Consider the following 21,676-nt stretch of genomic DNA (forward strand, 5'->3'; position numbering starts at 1 on the left):
CAATTAGAGACGTGGCTCCAGGATGGACAGGACTGCTGGCTTAATGTTCCAGGGTATTGATGCTATAGAAAGGGGAGCAGGGGAGCAAGGGAGGAGGGGAGTGGCGTTTTTGATTAATGATAACACTACAGCTGAACTTAGAGGATATTCCGGGGAATAGGTCCAGGGAAGTTATTTGGGTGGAACTGAGAAATAAGAAAGGGCTGCTCAGCTCATTGGGATTGTACTATAGAGCCACCAATGGTCAGCAGGAAATTAAGAAACAAATTTGTAAGGAGGTCTTGGTTATCTGTGAGAATAATACGATAGTTATGGTAGGGATTTTAATTTTCCAAACCTAGACTGGAACTGCCATAGTGTTAACGGTTTGGATGGAGAGGAATTTGTGTATCAGAAAATGTTCTAATTCCGTATGTGGATGGACCTGCTAGAGAAGGTGCAAAAGTTGACCTACTGTTGGGAAACAAGGCAGGGCAGGTGACTGAGGTTCCTGTCGGGGAGCACTTTGGCGCCAGCGACTATAATTATATTAGTTTTAAAATTGTGATGGAAAAGAATAGGCCGGATCTTTAAAGTTAATGTTCTAAATCGGAGGGATGCCAATTTTGATGATATTAGGCAACAACTTTCGAAAGTTGGTTGGGGGCAGATGCTTGCAGGTAAAGGGACAGCTGGAAAATGGGAAGCCTTCAAAAATGAGATAAACAGAGTCCAGAGACAGTATGTTCCATTTGGGGTGAAGGGCAAGGATGGTAGGTGTAGGGAATGCTGGATGACTAGAGAAACTGTCAGGTACAGACAGCAGAGATCGAGTGAATCCTTCAAAGCTTATAAAGGCAGTAGGAGAATACCTAAAGAGGGAAATCAGGAATAAAGGGGACATGAGATAGCTTTGCTAAAACTGTTAAGGAGAATCCAAAGGGATTCCATAAATACATCAAGGACAAATGGGTAACTAGGGAGAGCATAGGGCCCCTTAAAGATCAATTGGGCCACCTACGTGTGGAACCATAGGAGTTGGGGAACATACTAAATGAGTATTTTTATCAGTATTTACTGTGGTGAAGGGTACAGAAGATTGAGAATGTGGTGAAATAAATAGCGACATCATGAAAAATGTCTGTATTACAGAGGAGGAGGTGCTGAACATCTTAAAATGCATGAAGGTGGATAAATCCCCAGGACCTGATCAAGTGAACCACAGAACTCTGGGAAGCTAGGGAAGTGATTTGCTGGACCCCTTGCTGAGATATAAATATCATCTATAGCCAGAGGTGAGGTGTCAGAGACTGGAAGTTGGCTAATGTGGTGCTGTTGTTCTCGAAAGGTGGCAAGGGGAAAGCTAGGGAACTATAGATCAGTGAACCTGACATTGGTGATGGCCAAGTTGTCAGAGGGAATCCTGAGGGACAGGATTTACATGTATTTGGAAAGGCAAGGACTGATTAGGGATAGTCAACATGGCTTTGTGTGTGGGAAATAGTGTCTCACTAAATTGAGTTTTTTGAAGTAGTAATGAAGAGGATTGATGAAGGCAGAGAGATGGACGTGATCTTCATTAAGGTGTTCAACAAGATTCCTCATGGTAGACTGGTTAGCAAGGTTAGATGACACGGAATGGAGGGAGAACTAGCTATTTGGATAGAGAACTGGTTTGAAAATACAAGACGGAAGGTGGTTGTGGAGGGTTGCTTTTCAGACTGGAGACCTGTGACCAACTGTGTGCCACAAAGATCAGTGCTGGGTCCACTGCTTTTTGTCGTTATATAAATGATATGGATGTGAACATTGGAGGTATGGTGAGTAAGTTTGCAGATTGACACCAAAATTGGAGGTGTAGTGGACAGTAAAGAAGGTTACCTCTGAGAACAGTCCCGACCTGAAATGTCGGCTTTCCTGTTCGTCTGATGTTGTCTGGCCTGCTGCGTTCCTCCAGCTGCACACTGTGTTACCTCTACTTCAGAGTACAACTGGATCTTGATCAGATAGGCCAGTAGGCTGAGGATTGGCAGATGGAGTTTAATTTAGATAAATGTGAGGTGCTGCATTTTGGAAAAGCAAATCAGGGCAGGACTTATACACCTGATGGTAAGGCGCTGGTGAATGTTGCTGAACAGAGATCTTGGAGTGCTGGTTCATAGTTCCTTGAAGGTGGAGTCACAGGTAGATAGGATATGGTGGTGGTGTTTGGTATGCTTGCCTTTATTGGTCAGTGCATTGAGTATAGGATTTGGGAGGTCCTGTTGTGGCTGTACAGGATATGGGTAAGGCCACTTTTGGAATACTGTGTGCGATCCTGGTCTCCCTGCTATAGGAAGGATGTTGTGAAACTTGAAAGGATTCAGCAAAGATTGACAAGGATGTTGCCAGGGTTGGAGGGTTTGAGCCGTAGGGAGAGGCTGAATTGGATGGGGCTATTTTCCCTGGAGCATTGGAGGCTGAGGGGTGACCTTATAAAATCATGAGGGGCATGGATTGGGTAAATAGGCAAGGTCTTTACCCTAGGGTATGGGAGTCCAAAACAAAAGGGCATAGGTTTAAGGTGTGAGGGGGAAAAGTTTTAAAAGGGGCAAATTCTTCTCGCAGAGGGTGGTGCATGTATGGAATGAGCTGCCAGAAGTGGTGCTAGAGGCTGGTACAGTTACAACATTTAAAAGGCACCTGGATGCGTATTTGAAGAAGAAGGGTTTAGAGTGATATGGGCCAAATGCTGGCAAATGGGACTAGATTTAGATAAGATATCTGGTCGGCATGGATGAGTTGGATGGAAGGGTCTTGTTTCCGTGCTGTATTTCTCTGACTCTGACTCTGAGTCTGTGATTGCGAATTTATTAGCTCTCCCTGAATACCTTACCTTACGCTTTTTTTCTGAGTTGACTTCTATTTGCCACAGATGCATCTATTGATACCTTCCTGTATTTTACAACTGTCATCCTCCATTATTTACCACCACCTAATTTTTGTCACCTGCAAATCATTAATGTACACCACAAACAGGCCCCTGCTGAGCTCCACTAGAAACAAACTTTTAGTCATAGGAGCTTCCTTCTACCATTGCCCCCTGTTTCTTACCCCTCAGCCAATTTTGGTTCCAACATGCCACTTTGCCTTGGATCCCATAGGTATTTATATGTGCTTATGAACTTCTGATTGCATTGATCATCAATTGCAATCTCATAATTTCTTCACCTCAGTTCATCCACTACCCATAGTGTATGTTGCAGATCTCCCAAAATAAAACTTGCGTTAGTGGCTGGAAAATCCGGCATATACTGTTTCAGAATCGGGGCTTTGGCTAATATGGTATCTATGTTTGTGTAAAGCTGAATGCTCACTGAAACATAAGACAGTTACTGTGCAAGGGTGTCATTCAGAGTGGAATATTACATCCATTGACATTTTTACTGAGCCCTCACTTAAGGCTTTGAAAGTTGGTATTCTTGGTTGGATTTGACTTATTGCAGTCAAGCAAATATCTCTTTTCAATGTTACTCCTGACCTGTTCGAAGCTACTAATTCTTACTGGGGATAACTGTAAAGTATCAATTGCCTCCAGTACCTTGCCCATGCAGCCAATTGCAAGACACCGAATTTGAGAGCTTTTAAATGGAGAGGCTTCGTGGCCATTAGTGTCTTTTTTTTTTCCAAAAATGTGCATGTACGTGTTTAATTTAGGTCCCAATCTGGAATTTTTTTTTTTTTTGTTTTGGTTTCCTTAGCCTACTGGGACTAATTACAAACTCCTGTTTCTGCACCAGCTTTCACCCCACACCCTGATAATTCATCAAGGGGAGATATTGACAATACTAATGAAAGGTTTTTCATTTTTGTTTTAATATAAAGCACAGAGTAGAAGCAGATACAAAAAGACAAACTCTGTTGTTTCGGTATTAAGAGTAATAGGACTTGCTAATATCCACGTATGCACGTGATCCAAAAAACAGTTGTCATTTGATATTTATCAGGAAGACTTTATGAGCAGTAGCCTTGATATCTACAGGTCATTAGGTTTGACAAAAATATCTCTGCCTGCAATTTGGAACGAGATAATGGAATTGGATCAGGCCAAAACTTGAACAGCTTAAGGGCTCCGTCTCTTGCTAATTTCCTGTTAAGGGCCAAAAAAAATTCCATTCCACTGCAAATGACGTTTTTGCCAAGTATCTATTTTGTCTAATCAGTGTTGTACTTTATGCAAATATATAACATATTTCACTTCATCTCTTGTCCAGTGCCTTTGTTCTGAAAGAAAAATTTAAAAATGCCTTTTGGTTCAAGATTACTAATCATTCTGAATTTGGTAACTAGGCTACTGAAAGAGCAATATTATTATTTAATGACAGTTGTCTGGCTTACGAGAGGGGAAAAAAGCCCTAATTTATTTTAGTTTTCTCCCTCTTTTCAGCCTTGTCACCTTGCATTAAGACCCTTCATTTTTAGATTTCACAGTTTTAAAAAGAGTAAAAGCTCTGAAATGGCCAGCATTATATGGAATTAACGATGTTTATCTTAGCTATCAAGCACTGAATGTCTTTCTCGATTGTGAAGCTGCAGCATAGGGTCATACTTCAGGTGTATCTTGGAGTTGGGCCTCAATGGTGATTTAAAATCTAGTGTGCCTGTCCAGGAACTGAAACAGATGAAAGACCAGTTTTACACATCATTCAATATAGGCTGTAAAGGAGAGGGAGCAATGTGTAAAATCACCATTTCACTTGATTCGGGCAGTTTCTCACGAGGATAGGTAAAATTTATGCCTTCTCAAGTCTGAAGCTGAGCATCCATTCCATCCCTGCCTTAATTCTGTCATATGCTTGTGACAATTTTCTCTTCAATCCAAATAGGTGCATCTTGACAAAAAAAAATCAATCAGCATCTTGCCACTTCTGTACGTGCCATAGGTTGTTATTTAATACTTTTAAACAGGGTACAAGGTTTAAAAAACTTCGTAAAGAAGTCCATCCATAATAAAAATAGTCACAAATACCCCATTTATTATCAAAGGAGTAAACCTGATTGATTGTGTTCAATATTAGCATTAACTCGTGACAAAGAAAGACTATGCAAAACAAACTCATTAACCACAGTAGTTTTACAGTTTGACCTCCCCTTCAAATAAGTTTATTACACTTCTTTAAACCATTAACTACCTTAACAATTAATTCTATTTGGAGATAGTAAGAACTGCAGATGCTGGAGTCAGATAAGTGTGGAGCTGGAGGAACACAGTAGTCCAGGCAGCATCAGAGGAGCAGGAAAGTTGACGTGTCAGTGCAGGTCCCTTCTTCAGAAATTTTGGCCTTTTTAAAAAGGATCGTCTCCCTTCCTTTCTCCCTTCCCACTACGCTATCTAGAGGAAGGGTCACCAGACCTGCAGCGTTAACTTTGTTTTTTCCTTCACAGATGCTGCCAGACCTGCTGAGCTTTTCCAGCAACTTTTGTTTTTGTTCCTGATTTACAGGATCCACAGTTCTTTCGGTTTTTATTTCACTGTCTGGAGGATAGGCAGCTGACATTTCTAGGGCCTCCACCCAGGCTAAACCACTGATAGTATGTCATTCAGAAATGTTCGAAGTACACTATTCTGCCTATGTTCAAGTTAGAGTTTGATGTGAGTTGCCTGATCTTACTGGATTATGGTACCAACTTCCTTGTTAACCAGGGCACTGTTTGTTCATAAATGAACTCTGACAGTTCGTACCCCATCTGTAGATCTCTTGGCAGCAATCCTAATATTACTGCAGAGATAGTTGGAACTGCAGATGCTGGAGAATCTGAGATAACAAGGTGTAGAGCTGGATGAACACAGCAGGCCAAGCAGCATCAGAGGAGCAGGAAAGCTGACGTTTCAGGCCTAGATCCTTCTGCAGAAAAATTTTTTTCTGAATTCTCAATTCTACACCTTGTTATCTCTATATTACTGCATATAGTTTCCAAACAGGAAGTTTTAGATTAGGGCGAAGTGCAGGAATGTGGACAGTGATTCTCTTTCCTGCCTCACTGTTGCCATTTATGATCCTCTGTCTCAGCTGGGGTAGTGACAGTATCTTGCTCTGCACCAACTCTAGGAACATCTCAAATTGAAGCAATCATGCCCCTTGGCGACTTCCCCATCTGGAAACTTCTGACCTTTTGGACTTTCCCAACTTAATCTGCACTTGAAGTATAAAGACTTTAACACACCATCTTTCGTGATGGCGGGGAGCTGTTATTTAATAAGTATCTCCACTTCTGAATTAACAATTTGCATCTATATAAACTTTAATGCTTGGGATATTTAACTACATTTAAAATGAGACCTGAGCATGTGGTATGAAGTAGCTAAATAAGTAGGCATGCAACTAGATTTGAAGATGAGGAATGAAGGAAATGTACCGAGGTTGAAGGTTTCTGAGGAAGTTTTTTAGAAAGTGCAGCTAAATGGCTGAAGGTTGTGGCACTGATAGGAAAGATCGATGACCTTTGCTTGGTTTGCAGTACATGATATACTGAAACTTTTCCAGCTCCTGAGTTTGAGATTGTTGTGACTATGAAATCATTTTCCACAGAAGCTACCAGCTTCTGTAATGTAAGCCATTTAACATTCAGCCTACGGAAACAAGTGTCTGCCCTTTTCACTGTCTGAGCACTTCTAATCTAATGTTCTACTAATTCATTTCCGATCAATAGCATGAATTATTAATCAATCAATTGTCTATCCTGCGTGATCTGAAAGCAAGTCTATCAGTACATTATTTTTATTGCAAGCATTCATTTAAATGATACAGTATGTGATGCTGTGAATTAAATACGTCCTAAAGAGACTGGTATGAAAATCACCTCCACTAGGTCGGATGCTCTTTGGAGAGTTGGTGTGGACTTGATGGGCCAAATGGCCGGCTTCCACACTGTAGGGATTCTATAGGAAAGATGTTGTTAAACATGAAAGGATTTACAAGGATGTTGCCAGGATTGGAGTGTTTGACCTCGCGGGAAGAGACTGAATAGGCTGGGACTACCTTCCCTGGAGCATCAGAGGCTGAGGGGTGACCTAATAGAGGCTTATAAAATCATGAGGAGCATGGATAGGGTGAATAGTCAAGGTCTTTTCCCCAGAGTAATTGAGAGGGGAAGGATATGAGGGGCCCAAGGAACAACTTTTCAGAGTGGTGTGTGTATGGAATGATCTGCCAAAGGAGGCGGTTACAAATACAACACTAAAAAGACATCTGGATGTGTATACGAATAGGAAGGGTTTAGAGAGATATAGGTCACATGCTGGCAAATGGGATTAAATCAGAATAGGATATCTGGTCGGCACGGACGAATTGGACAGTAGGGTCTGTCTCCATGCTGTATAACTCTAACTCTGAGTCCCTCTAAGAGCTCCAACAGCATTCTGGTGTCTGGGGGAATACTAAACATGTTGCTTTTTTGCAGCACTAACCGCAAAATTAAATGTCTAATGTGAATGATTAGGGTGGTTGTTCAAGGAGGGCTAGTTCGGTGGTGATTGGGAGGTTGGTGGGGGGACACTGGTGCCAGTTGGTTGGTCAGGGGTTAGCCTGCCTGTTTTTTTAACTGGAGTTGATACATGGGATTGACTTCCTGAGTCAATGACTCTGTATTCAAGGAGCAGGAGGAAACTGAATACAAATATCATCATTGGCAGTTTTGAGAGTTTTAAAGCACAATATCTGGTATTAGAAATGATTTAGAATTCTGTCCCTCAATTTCCCATATTTCTCCAAATCTGAGCAGGATGTATGTGGAAACATCCTGGTGACTCTGAATCATTTCCAAAACTAAATTCAATGAAGAGCAAGTTTTGACTTGATAAATATTTACATGGTTTGCATGTGAATGCATTTAACTGTACAATTAAATCTGACTTCAGAAAGCACCTGTTGAAAGCTAGGTATCCAGAAATTAACCAGTTCCAAAATCATCTTGCCATATTCTTTGAAATATTTGCTCCACCTTCTGTGTGCAGATTCTTACAAGGACCTGACCCGATGCTGTGAAGGAGAAAGGTTTAAATGAAGAAGATCATTTTTATCATCAGCTATTTGCACATACATAAGTGACATTTTTTTTAAAAAAGCAAAATATCCCAAGTTGTCATGTGAAAGTTTTCGGCCCAAATTGATATCTAGTCATTAGGCTCACCCTAATATGAGGATAAAAGGGCAAGTCTGGAAGAAGGAGAAGCGTAGCAATGAACTTTCAGATGTAGTTTCTTTTGCATTGGACAGTGTGGTGAAAGGAATGGTAGTGCAGAATGCCATATTAATGACAAAGTTAACATTTCCTGGTTTGGTGACAAAGCAGGGGATTTCTTAGAAATTTACTTCTGTAATATCTGGAAAGACCAATAATGTGATCACAATATTGTATAGTTCTTTGCTTAATGAGGTGTTGAAACAGTCTTCTGTCATATCTGCATAGAGGACAGGTTTGCAGAACCCAGTACATTTTCACTTTAATTCTGCATTTGGCCTATAAAAATTTGTAGGTGGCAGGAAGTGAGTAATGGTGCAATTTAATCAAGGGATGCAGATGACGACATGAACCATGAGAAGAGAGTTATTAAACTCATTATAGCTATAATTTTATTATAAAGTGCTTGGTGAAATTGCGCTAATGGCATTTAAAAGCCGGTATTGAATTACACTGATGTCAGGCTTGCATTTTACGCAAGAGGTTATTGTGATGCCATCACTGCAGTAACTGCCCATAGACCAGTGCCAGGAAATAATTGTCCAAAATGTAACAATTAAAAGCCCAAGTCTGTCTGAATAAAACATGTAATTGCTCCATGAAATGTCCCTCTAATATTCCCTCCTTTATCCCTACATTTTTAACTCTTACAGAAATGTAGGTGTTAATTAATTCACCAAGCAAGGGCTAGTAATGATAATAGCTGAGCTTAGTCCTCCTGAGTAGACACTTACGAGCAGAAATACAAATGAGATTGGGACTCCTAATCATATATTCTTGTCCTTGTCTCTTTCCCTGATGGTCTAGTGTGCTGGGACACTGTTAGCGTTATCCATGGTTCTGGTCTGGTAATGTGGCCTGCTGAAAAATTGAACTTGGAATCCTGTTCCTCTTAATGACACAGGATAATTTTCAATTTGAATATTACGTATTTGGTTCACACCCAGATTATTTGTGGAAATGGCCCGTTACCACTTATTAAAAGCTAATTTGTTAATTGTTTGTCTAGTGCACACTTGTACATTCGGTTTGCTGCAGACAACATCTCCAAATTCAGCAGAAAACTGTCAACAAAGCAAGACTCCAGCAACTGGGGGTGGTATTCACCAAAAGAAGTAGATTTGACCTGTGTCTCGGACAGCAGAATAAATGACTCATTTTGAAGTACTGGCTGTAACGTAACAGATGTTTTTACAATTCCTTTGAATTGGCTCATAATGTATGACAGAATAAATGGAATATTTTCCACAGTGCTGTATTGCGCTTGTGAATCAAGCACCTTGACAGTGCTGAGAACTGCAAGCTGTTAGTTTATAATTCACTGCTGTCTTTATTAGGCATGGCCATTTCTGTTTCATGGAACAACGTAATTAATTGGGCAAGTGATCTTTCCATCAGAAACAACCAAAAAGAATCCTTTGAAATGATGATTCATGCTTCATGTAGAAATGTTGCTAGCAACAAATACATTAACTTGTTCTGATTTAACTTTGTAATTGGTTGTTTTTGATTTCTGATTTGTTCATCTGTCGTTGGCAGAGATCCATGAAAGATTAGTGATTTCACATTAACAATGCGATCCTGTGCAGTTCTACTGAAGTCACCACAACTTTGAAGCATGATACATTTCCCTATTGTTAAACAGAATTGATCTGGCAAAATTGAAAGTAACATGATTGATATCAACAAAATGCCTACATATTTATGATTTACAGTTCTGAATTTTTAAAGAAACTAAGCTTCAACTGCTCACTCCCGCTCAGCCCCTTTTAAATCCTCCTTGGTGATTATCAGTACAGTACACTGTTTGAATCCTATTTACAGGATATTTGACATGCATGACTATTAGAGGGTGTGGAAATGTGTTTTGGTTTGAGCTGACAACTTGGCCTTCAGTTCTGCTTCCTTGTGGACTGTCAGTGCCAGCATGTTGGAATGATCATCTGGAGCAATTGTTTCTATATTTTCAATTGAGGGTATTGAAAATTAATAACATTTAATTTTTTTGTGTGCCTCTTCCTATTTGTTTTTTCCCGATTGATTTCCTCCTCAGAAGACGTTGATTGCGTGGGTGTTACCAGTTTGTGTCTAGCCAATCTTACCTTTTTCTAAGGCCTGATATTGGTCAGAAAGCATTGACTTAGTAATGAGGTGTGAGTGTTTATGTGTGAGAGAGAGACAAACAGGTTTAACTATTGGTATTTCCCTTTTTTTTTTAAAATTTCTGGAGATAGGCTTTATATTATAGTTTTAAATGCAGATTATTCAAACAGCAAGAAAGGCTTGTATTCAATCATTTAAATTTTCATATTGTGTCTGGAGGTGGACCAAAGAAGCAATTGGTTCCCTCCCCACTGGGCAAGTCTGCAATTTCTTTCTAGTATCTGCTTCTAGCACCAGAAATAGGTTAGTGTTTGATCCCAATGACTACCATTCTATGGCATGTCTACTGTTTCACACTCAGCTGGTAAATGTTTATGATTCTGTTTTGTTGTTTATGGATCTGGTTCCTTAGTAAAGGCAACACTTGGATTCATTGCCTCATTTGGTAAATAAATCCTTGAATCAGAGTGCCAGGATTGGTCAGCTTTGGCAGCTGTCCATATGTAAATGAGTGGGAACATTTTTTAAAGAAGCCCAAGACTCCAGTGTATCTGCCTAACTCTAGAATTCTTCACCTTCTGTAAATATCAGCTCATTCAACATTCTCGTAAAACGAAAACAGTAGTGAGTTAGCCTCTCCCCATTTCTTTTCGGATAGAAAAGACTCCTTAGGGCTACATGTGGTTCATGTGGGCAGTTCTGTTTTAAGTTTTAAATCTAACTCTAGTAATCTTCTTTAATTATCCATGTCCTGCCCTGAAACATTTTAAGAATCTATCACTGCTGACCTGCATTGAGCCCTGTTCCTGATGTCTTAAAAATAACATTTTCATCCTTTTTTGTTTTAACATTAATTTTTAGAACTTTCTCTTCCACAATTCCAACCACCTATGCGCCACCTCAAAGAATCCCAATTCTTTTTTACTCTAGTTGTTGTTGTGTTTTTTTTTTGTAACCACATGTGTACGCATGGGCATATGCACACACACTTGGAGGAACTGCCTTTTGACAATGAGGGTCTTTCATTTCCTTCCTAAAACAGCCAACACTCATTGCACCTTTTAATAAGACTCTCTTCAAAACTAACTTCTTTAAAAACCCTCTGTCAATACTTCTGTGGCACTTGAAAGCATCTTTTCATGTAGGTTAGATGGGCTTCAGATTGGTTTCACAGGTCAGCGCAACATCGAGGGCTGAAGGGCCTGTACTGTGCTGTAATGTTCTGTTCTCTTATGTTAAATAAACTATATGAATTCAAATGAATGTGATTGTGATTGTTCCTGTTAGTCTTGGTACACTCTGACATTGTTTAACTGGTACAGCGAACAGGAGCATAATCACATGCAACTGATTTATTGTTTGAACAAGTTATCCCAAATCAATCATCTTTTATTTAAATTTTGTATGGATAAAATGATTTTCTGTCTTTTAGGCAAAGAGATGATTCAATCCCTCGTCAGCAGCCACGTGATCGTGAAAATCTGTCTACACAAACTGGACGACAGAAAACATCGCTCTCTGCTTGTAAGGCCTTAAGTAGTGATGATATTTTGATAAACAGAACCGAAGGTACACCCGTGATCCAAAGAAATGGAGTGCAACTAGATTCAAAGCAAAGGACTACGCAAACGAGAAGAAGAAGTGAGTCATCAGACCAGAGCGCAAGGTCTGAAAGGTCAGGCCAGTCCCTGGATACCCCACTGCCAAGCCACAGTATTACACGTGTATCTCGAGAGCCCAACAGGACACCAAACCAGAAGTCAACCGTGATAAAGAAGGGAAAGTCTCAAAACAGCAATACTATCCTGATCAGCCGAGGGAAAGATGGACAGCATTCCTGGGTTCATGCAGATGAATCCAAGAGTGGTAGTAAAGAAGCAAGTAAAAGGATTTCTGGAACCAAATCACCTGTCCCATCAGCCTTAAACTATTTGCATGCAACGCAGAAAGAGACCAAATGTCTAACTCCTTTAGTTTCCAAGGCGAAGACATCTATGACCTTAAAGAGATCATCTAGTCCTGTGCCTAAAATTTGTTCATCCAGGCAGCCAATGCTGTCATCTCGAACTGGCAGAAGCACTCAGCAGTCTTTGTGCTATGATGACAATCAGAATGTGTTAAGTGTTTGTGTAAATTCTCATGGCCACCAGTCTTCTGGCTGCAATGATACAAATGGGTGCCCTCCAAGCCCCCCCTCAGAGACTGAAGGCGAGGGGGAAATATTCAATGCGACCCAGGAATTCGATCCCAGTAAAGAACAAGAACAAGAACAAGAACTGTACAGGACCTTTGAGGAGGAATTTCTGGCAAATACAAAGCAAGTCCCGTTGGGGGATGATGATAGTGACACCTTTAAGATGTTTCTTGGTGCTACCACTGTCGAGCCAGTTCAAAAAGCAGAGCAGAAGGTGATCGATTCTGCATACTGCTCCACAACTTCTTCATCCACTACGTCTATAAGCACGATGAACAAACTGCAGGGTCACCTCAGAGAAGAGACAGAAAAAATCACACGCCCACTTTTCGGGTGCTTTTGTCATGACAGTAACTCGGTGGTAAGTGAGTTCCAAGAAGGATGTGGCCAGATGGACTTTGCAGACTGTGGTGGATGGCACAGAGGGTGTCCAAATGCATGTACAACATCTAATGTTCTAAAAACTATAGAGAATGTAAGGGAACCTATACTATCGAGCCCCTTGTCTGAAAAGACATTCTTTGTGATGCACCTCGGGGGACCAGCAGAACTGGAGAAGGAACCGAATGGGGATGACTCCACTGAAAGAAGCACTGAACATATGGACTGCAAGGCAGTGGACAGAATTCCCACCTTAAATGCAGAGGATGATCAAGGCCGTGAAAACAGCGAAGGGTCCTTCGTTGAGACATCCAGTGAGTCGTCTATTAATGTCCAGTTGAATTCCCATCACAAACACGGTGTTCAAATGAGGCCCAAGAAAGGGCTAAAGAAACCCGACCGAGTGCCTTCTGTCTACAAGCTGAAGCTGAGGCCCAAGATTCGGCCACGAACAGACAATCAACCAGAAAAGAGGCCCTCGAGAATCCCCACACCAGTCAGCTGCAAACCAGGGCTGAAGTCTCCTAGATCAGCTCCCAGTTCTCTACAGGACAGACGAAAACTAAAACACAAAATAATCCTACACCATGAAGATCTTCAGAGTTCTAGAGAGGAGCTTGTGCCTTCGCCCACAGAAACCAGAGAGGTGACTCCATCTGTAATTCTGGATAAAGGGTCCTGGGTTTAACTTCTCAAATGAATCCCTTGTTTACAGTTTAAAAATCCTAACTTTTCCTTTTGCACTTGTATCGATTTGAAATGAATGAAATGACTATAAGCATCTCAGGTTGAATGCAATACAGGAAGTTTAGAAACCCTAATCTCCCCATATATTTAGTGCTGACTGATGACCTGTGTGGGACTGAAAGAGATGGGAGGAGAAGTGAATTGATTGCTGGATGGGCTGCCTGGAGTCCCTTGATTGCCTGGCTCTGTTCATTGCAGGCAGGGATTATTGTTGCTATTGGTTCACAGCAATTGGACAGATTCTTTAGCATCTACTTTTTGAGTTTGTCCATCACCAGGGCTGTTGAGCTTTGGCTAGGGACATTGGGTCCTATCAATGGCCGAGGGTTGTGCCCCATGAATTCCTTTTTCGAAATGTAACGCCAAGCCTAACTTATAAATCTGGATGTATTTTGCTTGACTTCGAGGGGAATGGACTGAAACCAAACGGTCACTTGTTTACATTTCAAATGTGGTACATAAGCAACCCTCCCATCATTCGGAGGTCCCCAGAGAGACCAGCTCCTAGCCCAATGACGTTGCTTCTCTTGGTTTCTCTGAAAGAAGGTGTTTCATTGGTGGGGGGAGTGGTGGTAGTGTTGGAGGTGGAGAAAAAATAGGAGATGAAACCTCTTGCCTGCCACAGGTTTTATTGTCTAACTTTCTCCTTCAGTATGTAATGTAACTCATGGCTGGTCACCTTTCCTGTTTGTGCAGCAGGTTTGAGAATTCACTGTTTGCCCAAAAGATTTGCTCTCGTGGTATTTATTTTCAAACCTGAGATGTTCGCTTTTCCTTTGCTGCCAATCTGCAAGAGTCTGATTTGTGTGGCAGGACAGGAATATGGGAGCTTTTATAGTGAGGAACACAAACTGGAACTACCAAGTGTTCATACATTACCTGATCCTCGGAGTTAATAACTGACTGAAGGTTAGAAACCTTAAGTTATACCTAGGTGAGGAATTAACCATCTCAAAGAGACCAAGTGATCCCTGCCTCGCTGTGAGTGACCAGTTTGTTGCATCGTTTGCACATTTACCAAACTCTCTATCGAGCCAGTTTCACTTCATTGTACACTGGCGCCTGGCTCAATATCTGCAGAAAGTGGTGCTCTGTGTGAAAATGCTGCTGAAATAGAATTATTAACCAATTAATTATCATATCTAACTGGTGGTTAATCTTTGGAATGGGCTGAGTCATTTTTAACAAGGCTAATTTCTGTAAAGTAATGCTTTTAAAAGCAAGCACTTAATGATCCAGAATGCTTGAATGGAGGTGGTTTTTGAGCTGAATCTGCAATGTAGATAGGGAACTTGTGTGTTTGATTGAGAATGACTGACTGTGTACACTTTAACCCCTGGATTCGATGTGAATACAGTTCCTGCTCCAAGATTGGTGCCAAGCTGAGCGCTGCTGCTCTGGGGCAGAAACAGGAGACTCTGGGCAAGGAAGCGATATGGGACAGGGAGCCCTCCCAGCATGAGTGGGGGCTCTGGCCTGGAGGCTGTGAGAAGTCAGCATTCTCAATGAGACACTCCAATCAGACAGGTCAAATAAACACTTCAGGTTATTTCCCAAAGCAGGAGTCTGCCTACATTCTGGAGTATCTTTATCTCCCTGAAACTGACTTGAATAGTTGGTGTGTTATAGAGTGAAATCCCAAACTTTAAAATCACTTGCGTGTGTAGAGCTTGCACCTTTCTTAAAATTGAAGCACTTGTATTCACAGTTCTGTTTGGGTTGTCCCTCCATCTCGCCATTATTTCTAAACCCCACTTGTCCACAGATGGTGAATGAAACTTTTTAAATAGCCAGAACATTCAGGAAATGTAGCTGTTAGCACTCTACCTCCTGTTGATAACATCCTGGCGTTTAAGTTGTGATTTTTGATCTGTTAATTATTAATAAATACTGGCTTTGTCCTGTGTCTGCTGATACCTCTGTCCTCGTCAGGTTGAAGTAAGTGAGAAATGTTTTGGACAACACATTCACTCACTTCCAAATGACACCCACAGTACAGCAGGCCTCTGTTTAGTGAGGTTTTTGTATTCTTTTAGAACCTCTCACCCATTTCTCTCCATTTGGAATGTGATGCCACTTCTCATTCTTAGTTTCTGATTCTGTGTTTGAATTTACAATGTGAATTAATTATTTATGCAAAAACATTTGTGTCCCAACTTTTTGACTTGACTTGTAGAAGGGAATTCTGAGTAAACAGCCCGATTGCAGCCAGCACATTGACTGATGCCCATTCAATTTAAAATATTAGATTTTATTTGTAAAATTAAATTGTCTTGGTGGTATTATGTTTAATTTTGGAACCAGATGTAATGCTGCTTCTTGCAGGTACATTTGTTTGCACGGTGTTAAATATAAACTGTATTCACTCAATACAAAGCTGATTTTTTTTTGTGGAACATAGAGGTGGTGTCACATGTTTAAGGCGTTGGTTGTAGGGTATTTAATTTTCCTGGGTTTTTTTTGTTCCCTGCCATTAAAAGTATTTATTCAAGTGTAAAATATGCAGTTATTAACTATGCAATTACAGCTAGTGAAAATGTTTTAATGAACATATATCTTAAATGATTGCTCACCGGTTATTTAAATTCTGATTTGTAATGTGCAGGTAGAACACTATTCTGCTCAACATTTTAAAAAGTTTGCTGACACTAAGTACGTGTGCATTAATTGTGGTGCATTAAATCACAGTTAAAACCTAAAACACAACTAATTTCTTTCATAGAATTTGAACGCTGCAGGTGGATGTTTTGAGCCTGACGCATATCAAAAAATGTATTAGCACAGTGTTCATGGAAAAGTTAACTATTTAAGAAAATCTTACACAGATATTCAGAATTTAGCCTTCCTTGAGAATTCCCATATGAATTGTGTAAATGACAATTACATTCGTTTGAGTGGAATTACTTTTGGACCATTTCTAACACTAAGACACACAGGATATGTACATGGTATCCTGAAAGGCAGCTGGTGTCTGAACATGTCAACAGAACAGGTGCTTTTAAGAAGAGTAGTACTATAAGTAAAGCTTGGCAGATCCAGTTGCCAAGAGGTACTAATGAGCAGAATTGTGTGTAAGTGAGGAATTCACTGCTTTCCCCTGCTAATAGAGATGGTTATTCATGCAAGAATTTGGCCTTTCTGACTGTCCCTTTTATCCTAATTCTACTTTCTCTCTGTCAACTGCATTTTTTTTTTCATTTCCCCCAGCCCCAACTTTGTCTTTCTCCCCTGATTTTCAAGTGATGAGACCATTTTATTGTTTTGATTTCAAGACTTACAAGTGCAAAGTTAACCCTGAAACTGCTCTGAGCCTGTCACTTTAAGCAGGCTGTGACAGAATGTGTGTGCTATACTTTGCCTTGTTGGGTACCTCCACTTCAAAGGCTCAGGAACAGCCTGAGCCGGATGGGAGTGTGTAGACAAGAAAAGGTTATCTTTAAACAAATCCTGTGTGTATAAGTACATGATTTCCATAAAAGTTGTCAATGTCTTTAAGGTAAACAGGATTTGCTTGTAGCATGTTAAGCAAGAAACCTTCCTCGTTTGAATAGAGCATTTCTTTTGAATTATATTTGGTGCAAATGAGATTCTCTGGCCTGTAAGAGAGGAAATAAAATTCACAGGAACGGTGTGACCTGTTCAGAGGCCAAGCAGCTTAACTGTGGTTATTAATGGCATAATACAAGAATGACCTTGGAACTGTAAAAGCACTGATCACTTCTGTCCACTTTTAGTAGAAAATGGGATTTTATTTGGATCAACAGTAGTGATCAAAATGCTGCAACATTCTTGATAAGATCCTTAAACATATTGTGCAGTGCATATGTAAATATTGAGGCGTTACACAGTGCTGCAAAATGAATGCTTTGCCTCCCAGCCACCCTTGCCTTAAGATCATGCTTCTACTATTTAATTATGTAAAGGAGCATAGGAGAGATGTAATTTTTTGTTAGAGTTTGCAATGAACCGGGTGTTGATCTGTCCTGTTTGGAATGGAGCAAATAAGAATTAAATGTGAGACTGCAATCAAGTGATGTCATGGAAGAAAAGGAATATGTACCAAAGATCTGCAATATTTGTGAATTTTTAGTTTGTTTCAAAGTAAGATCACATGCATTGTATTATTTTAAAATAAAATGTAATAAAGTTTTTTTTTTAATAGAAACCGAATGTGGTTCCTGTCTGAAGCTATTTCTTATTTGTGAAGTGAATCTCTGGTAGTAACCATCTGTGATACTTTCCTTTACAGAAGTCCAGTTGATACTTTTAGAAATTTTGATCTTGGAAAGAGGGGGCAAAAAATTGATATTTTGGGCAAATGCCTACTTCAGGGCCTTGAGGAATCTGTTTTTACAAATAGTTGCTGTGGGTGTTCAGCATTTTCCGATTCTTAAATTTTATTTAATTTTCCCCTATTAAAATGATGGCGGTTGAATTCACACACTAATGTTAAGCTTCTAAATGAAAATCCTAGCTGTCTGTCAATCCACCTGATACCCTGAGCTGAAATTTTGTTTAGAATATTGATAAAGGTGTTTGGTGAACTGATTATAATTGGAGAATTCCACATGTCTCAATTTTTGTGGTCTTGCTATTGATTCTGGGTTATGTTACAAACCATGAGTTAGGAGCAGGAATAGGTCATTCAGCCTTTGGGACTATTTTGCCATTGAATAAAATCATGGCTGATTTAATTTTTCTTCTAACCTCAACTCTATTTCTTCCCAATGTGATGCCCTTTCACCCCATGCCTATCAAGAATCTAGCTATCTCAGCCTTTTTAAAACTATGGGCATCTCTTCTTTTTTAAACAGTGACCTTTTTAATACTAGATTCTTCTCTCCCCACACCCATCCAGGAAAAGAAATGGCAACTAACATTCCATATTAACAAGTTCCATTAGGATTTTTGTGTTTCATTCAACTTTTTTTTTTTCTCTTTCTTTCTTTCTTTCTAAACACCCATTGGATATGGGTTTAGCTTGTTCATCCTTTCCTCATAAGCCAATACTGTCCATTCAACACAGTACTCTCCTGAAATTTCCCTGAACTTCCTTCAGTATATTTACATGCTTCCTTTTTTAAATAGACCAATACCGTACATTGTACTCCAGGTGTGCTCACCAATACTTTGTATAACGGAAGCATAATCATCTATTTTTTGTATTCCATTCCTTCCTCAAATGGTAATGCTATTTGATTTCCTACTTAATTGCTGTATCTGCATATCAACAGGTTGTCAATTTGGGCAACCAGATCCAATTGCATCCCAGAACACTGCAATCTCGCCATTTAAGTTGCTGCCTTTTTATTCTTCCTGCCAAAATGAACAATTTCACAGTTTTCCACATTATACTTATTTACACATTGTATTACATTTATCAGATCTTTACCAATCACCAAACCGATCCATATCCTCTGTAGCCTCCTTGTGTCATCAGCAAATTTAGCAACCATATCTTCAGTCCCTTCATCCAAATCATTTGTGTAGATTTTAGAGTCCATACCCCAGGTCTGATTGTTCTAGCGCACTACATGTTGCCTCTTGCTAACCAGAAAATGATTCATTTTTATGCCTATTGTTTGTTAGCAATCTCCTATCCATGCCAGTGTTACCTCAGACAATGAGTTTTTATTAGCTGTAAGAACCTTTTGTGACAGCTTATCAAATGCCTTCAGAAAATCCAAATACAGTACATCCACTCATTCTGTTTGTGTTGACAATAAATTGGTTAACATGATTTCTCTCTTACAAAGCCATGTTGACTCCCTGATTAACTTAGATCAAAGTGCCCTGTTACGATCTCTTTAACTTCTAATATTTTTCTCTATGATGGATGAGCCAGCCTTTAGTTTCCTCCTTTATTTTTAGTCTTTTTTTTGAATAAACTAATTATGGTAAAATTCACAATAAGATCTGAAAAATTTTGGGAAAGCTGAGAGATTATGTAAATAGCAGGCTTTAATTTGAACTAATTATGTTACATTGCAAGGGGCACTGCCAATAAATAGATGCATGGATGTGCATGTTTGCAGCTTCTGCTCCCAGGGCTGCTCAGAAGTTCTTGAAGCAGAAGTAAAAAATATGCCAGTTTTATATTGTGCAGAACACTGATGTAACTGCATTTTCATGTCTTCAGGATACTTAGTCCTTTGTGGAGTGAGGTGCTCCTTTTGTAGTTCATTCTTTCTTCGAACAATGATAACTGGGTCTTGCTTTGGACTTGACCCCCTGCTAAATAAATGGAAAGTAGCAAAGGCAATATTATTAAGTCTAGGAGCTCTTAATCTAGACTCAATTTTATTTTGCTCCTTTCTTGAAGACACACTAACTCTTGCCATGATTCAAGGCCTTGACTTGCATATGAAAAGTTGTTACTTGAGCTCTATATTGATGAGTTCCTGAAAACCAGGGAAAATTCCTGCTGAGCCCTCTATCTACAGGGGCTGCTGGATAAAAATCAGCTGATTAATTTAGATAGCTTTTTCCCATCCTGCTTCATCCCTGTGGAGCAACTGCAAGAGAGCAGATCAGGCCTTTTTAAAAAAGAAAATGGTCGGAGCTATCTCGTGCCTTCCACGTCCTTGGTATCCCAAAATGCTTCATACAGAGTCGGGCAGCCTGGAAACAGACCCTTTGGTCCAACTTGTCCATGCCACCAGACATCTCACTCTGACCTAGTCGCATTTGCCAGTTTTGGCCCATGTTCCCCTTGACTCTTCCTATTCATAGACCCATCTAGCTGCCTTTTAAATGTTTGTAATGGTGCCTGTTTCTACCACTTCCTCTGGCAGCTTGTTCCATACACAGCACCCTCTGTGTGAAAAAGTTGCCCCTTTGTCCTCTCTCACCTTTAAAGCTATGCCCTCTCGTTTTGGACTCCCTCACCTGAGGGGAAAAAGACCTTGGCTATTCATCCTATCCATGACCCTCGTTTATAAACCTCTAAGTTATCTGTCAGCTTCCGAATCTCCATGGAAAGTAGCCCCCTCCTATTCAGTCACTCCCTGTAACTGAAACTTTCCAGTCCCGGCAGCATCCTTGTAAATCTTTTCTGCACCCTCTCGAATTTAACAACGTCCTTCCTATAGAAGGGCAACCAGGATTGTACACAGTACTCCAAAAGTGGCCTCACCAATGTGCTGTCCAGCTGCAACATCATGTCCCAAATCCTATACTCAATGTCCTGACCAATGTAGCTGAGCTTGCAAAACCCCTTCTTTCCCACACTGTCCATTTGTGATTCCACTTTCAAGGAACTATGCACCTACACCCCTAGATCTCTTTGTTTGGCAACACTCCCTGCAAACTTACCATTAACTGTATAAGTCCTGCTCTGGTTTGCCTTATTAAACTGCAACACCTCATGTTTATCTAAATTAAACTCATTTGCCACTTCTTGTACCACTGGCCCATCTGTTCAAGGTCTTACTTTACTCTGATGCCATGACTTGCATCCAGAACACCACCACTGCTGTGTGAACAAACATTGATACCATTTTGTGAGTAGCAAGACCCCAAAAACAGCAATTTCTGATATGCAACACACTTCTCCTGGGCCTGGCTAATATGGTCATTCATAGGTCAAGACTGGAGATGGTCCGTGGGAGATGCTGGCTCTATTCCATTGACTTATCTACAGCTAGGGAGCCAGGAGATGGAACAAGCAGTGCCCACTGGTAAGCTTGAGGCATTCTGTGACGAGTGGGTATGGTAGGTAGTGCACACTGAGCATTGTTATCATTCAGTTTTGAGTTTTTCTTATGGTGTTGTTCCATTTTTAACTCAGCTCTCTTTCAAAGTGAGCACTTGTACTCAGTTGTGGAATAGTTTATTTAAAAACATACCCTATCTCACTCCACAAATCAAGTGATCTTATGATGAATGTGTTTCCTGTATGCTTCCTATCGCTTACATTGATCACTCTCTCACTGACAAGACTAATCTTGCTGACTAGAACATAGGAAAATTCCTAACGCTTCTTTTTGTTGTGAGGGGTGTGATGACATTACAATTTTCTTCACTTCTTGCTTGAAGACACTGACTCATGTA

The 21,676-nt window shown here is 40.2% G+C and overlaps 1 protein-coding gene across 2 annotated transcripts in view; it reads left to right on the forward strand.

Moving 5' to 3' along the window:
• Window positions 1–17,789, forward strand: part of gas2l1 (growth arrest-specific 2 like 1) — a 63,275-nt gene extending 45,486 nt beyond the window's left edge. For both annotated transcript variants that reach the window (XM_048611528.1, XM_048611530.1), the window contains one exon: window positions 11,735–17,789. In XM_048611528.1, coding sequence (XP_048467485.1) covers window positions 11,735–13,565 — 1,831 coding nt within the window. In that variant the 3' untranslated portion in view covers window positions 13,566–17,789. The remainder of the gene's footprint in view (window positions 1–11,734) is intronic.
• The last annotated feature ends 3,887 nt before the right edge of the window (window positions 17,790–21,676 follow it).

This window comes from Rhincodon typus, chromosome 24, assembly GCF_021869965.1.
Source record: "Rhincodon typus isolate 14 chromosome 24, sRhiTyp1.1, whole genome shotgun sequence".
NCBI lineage: Eukaryota > Metazoa > Chordata > Chondrichthyes > Orectolobiformes > Rhincodontidae > Rhincodon > Rhincodon typus.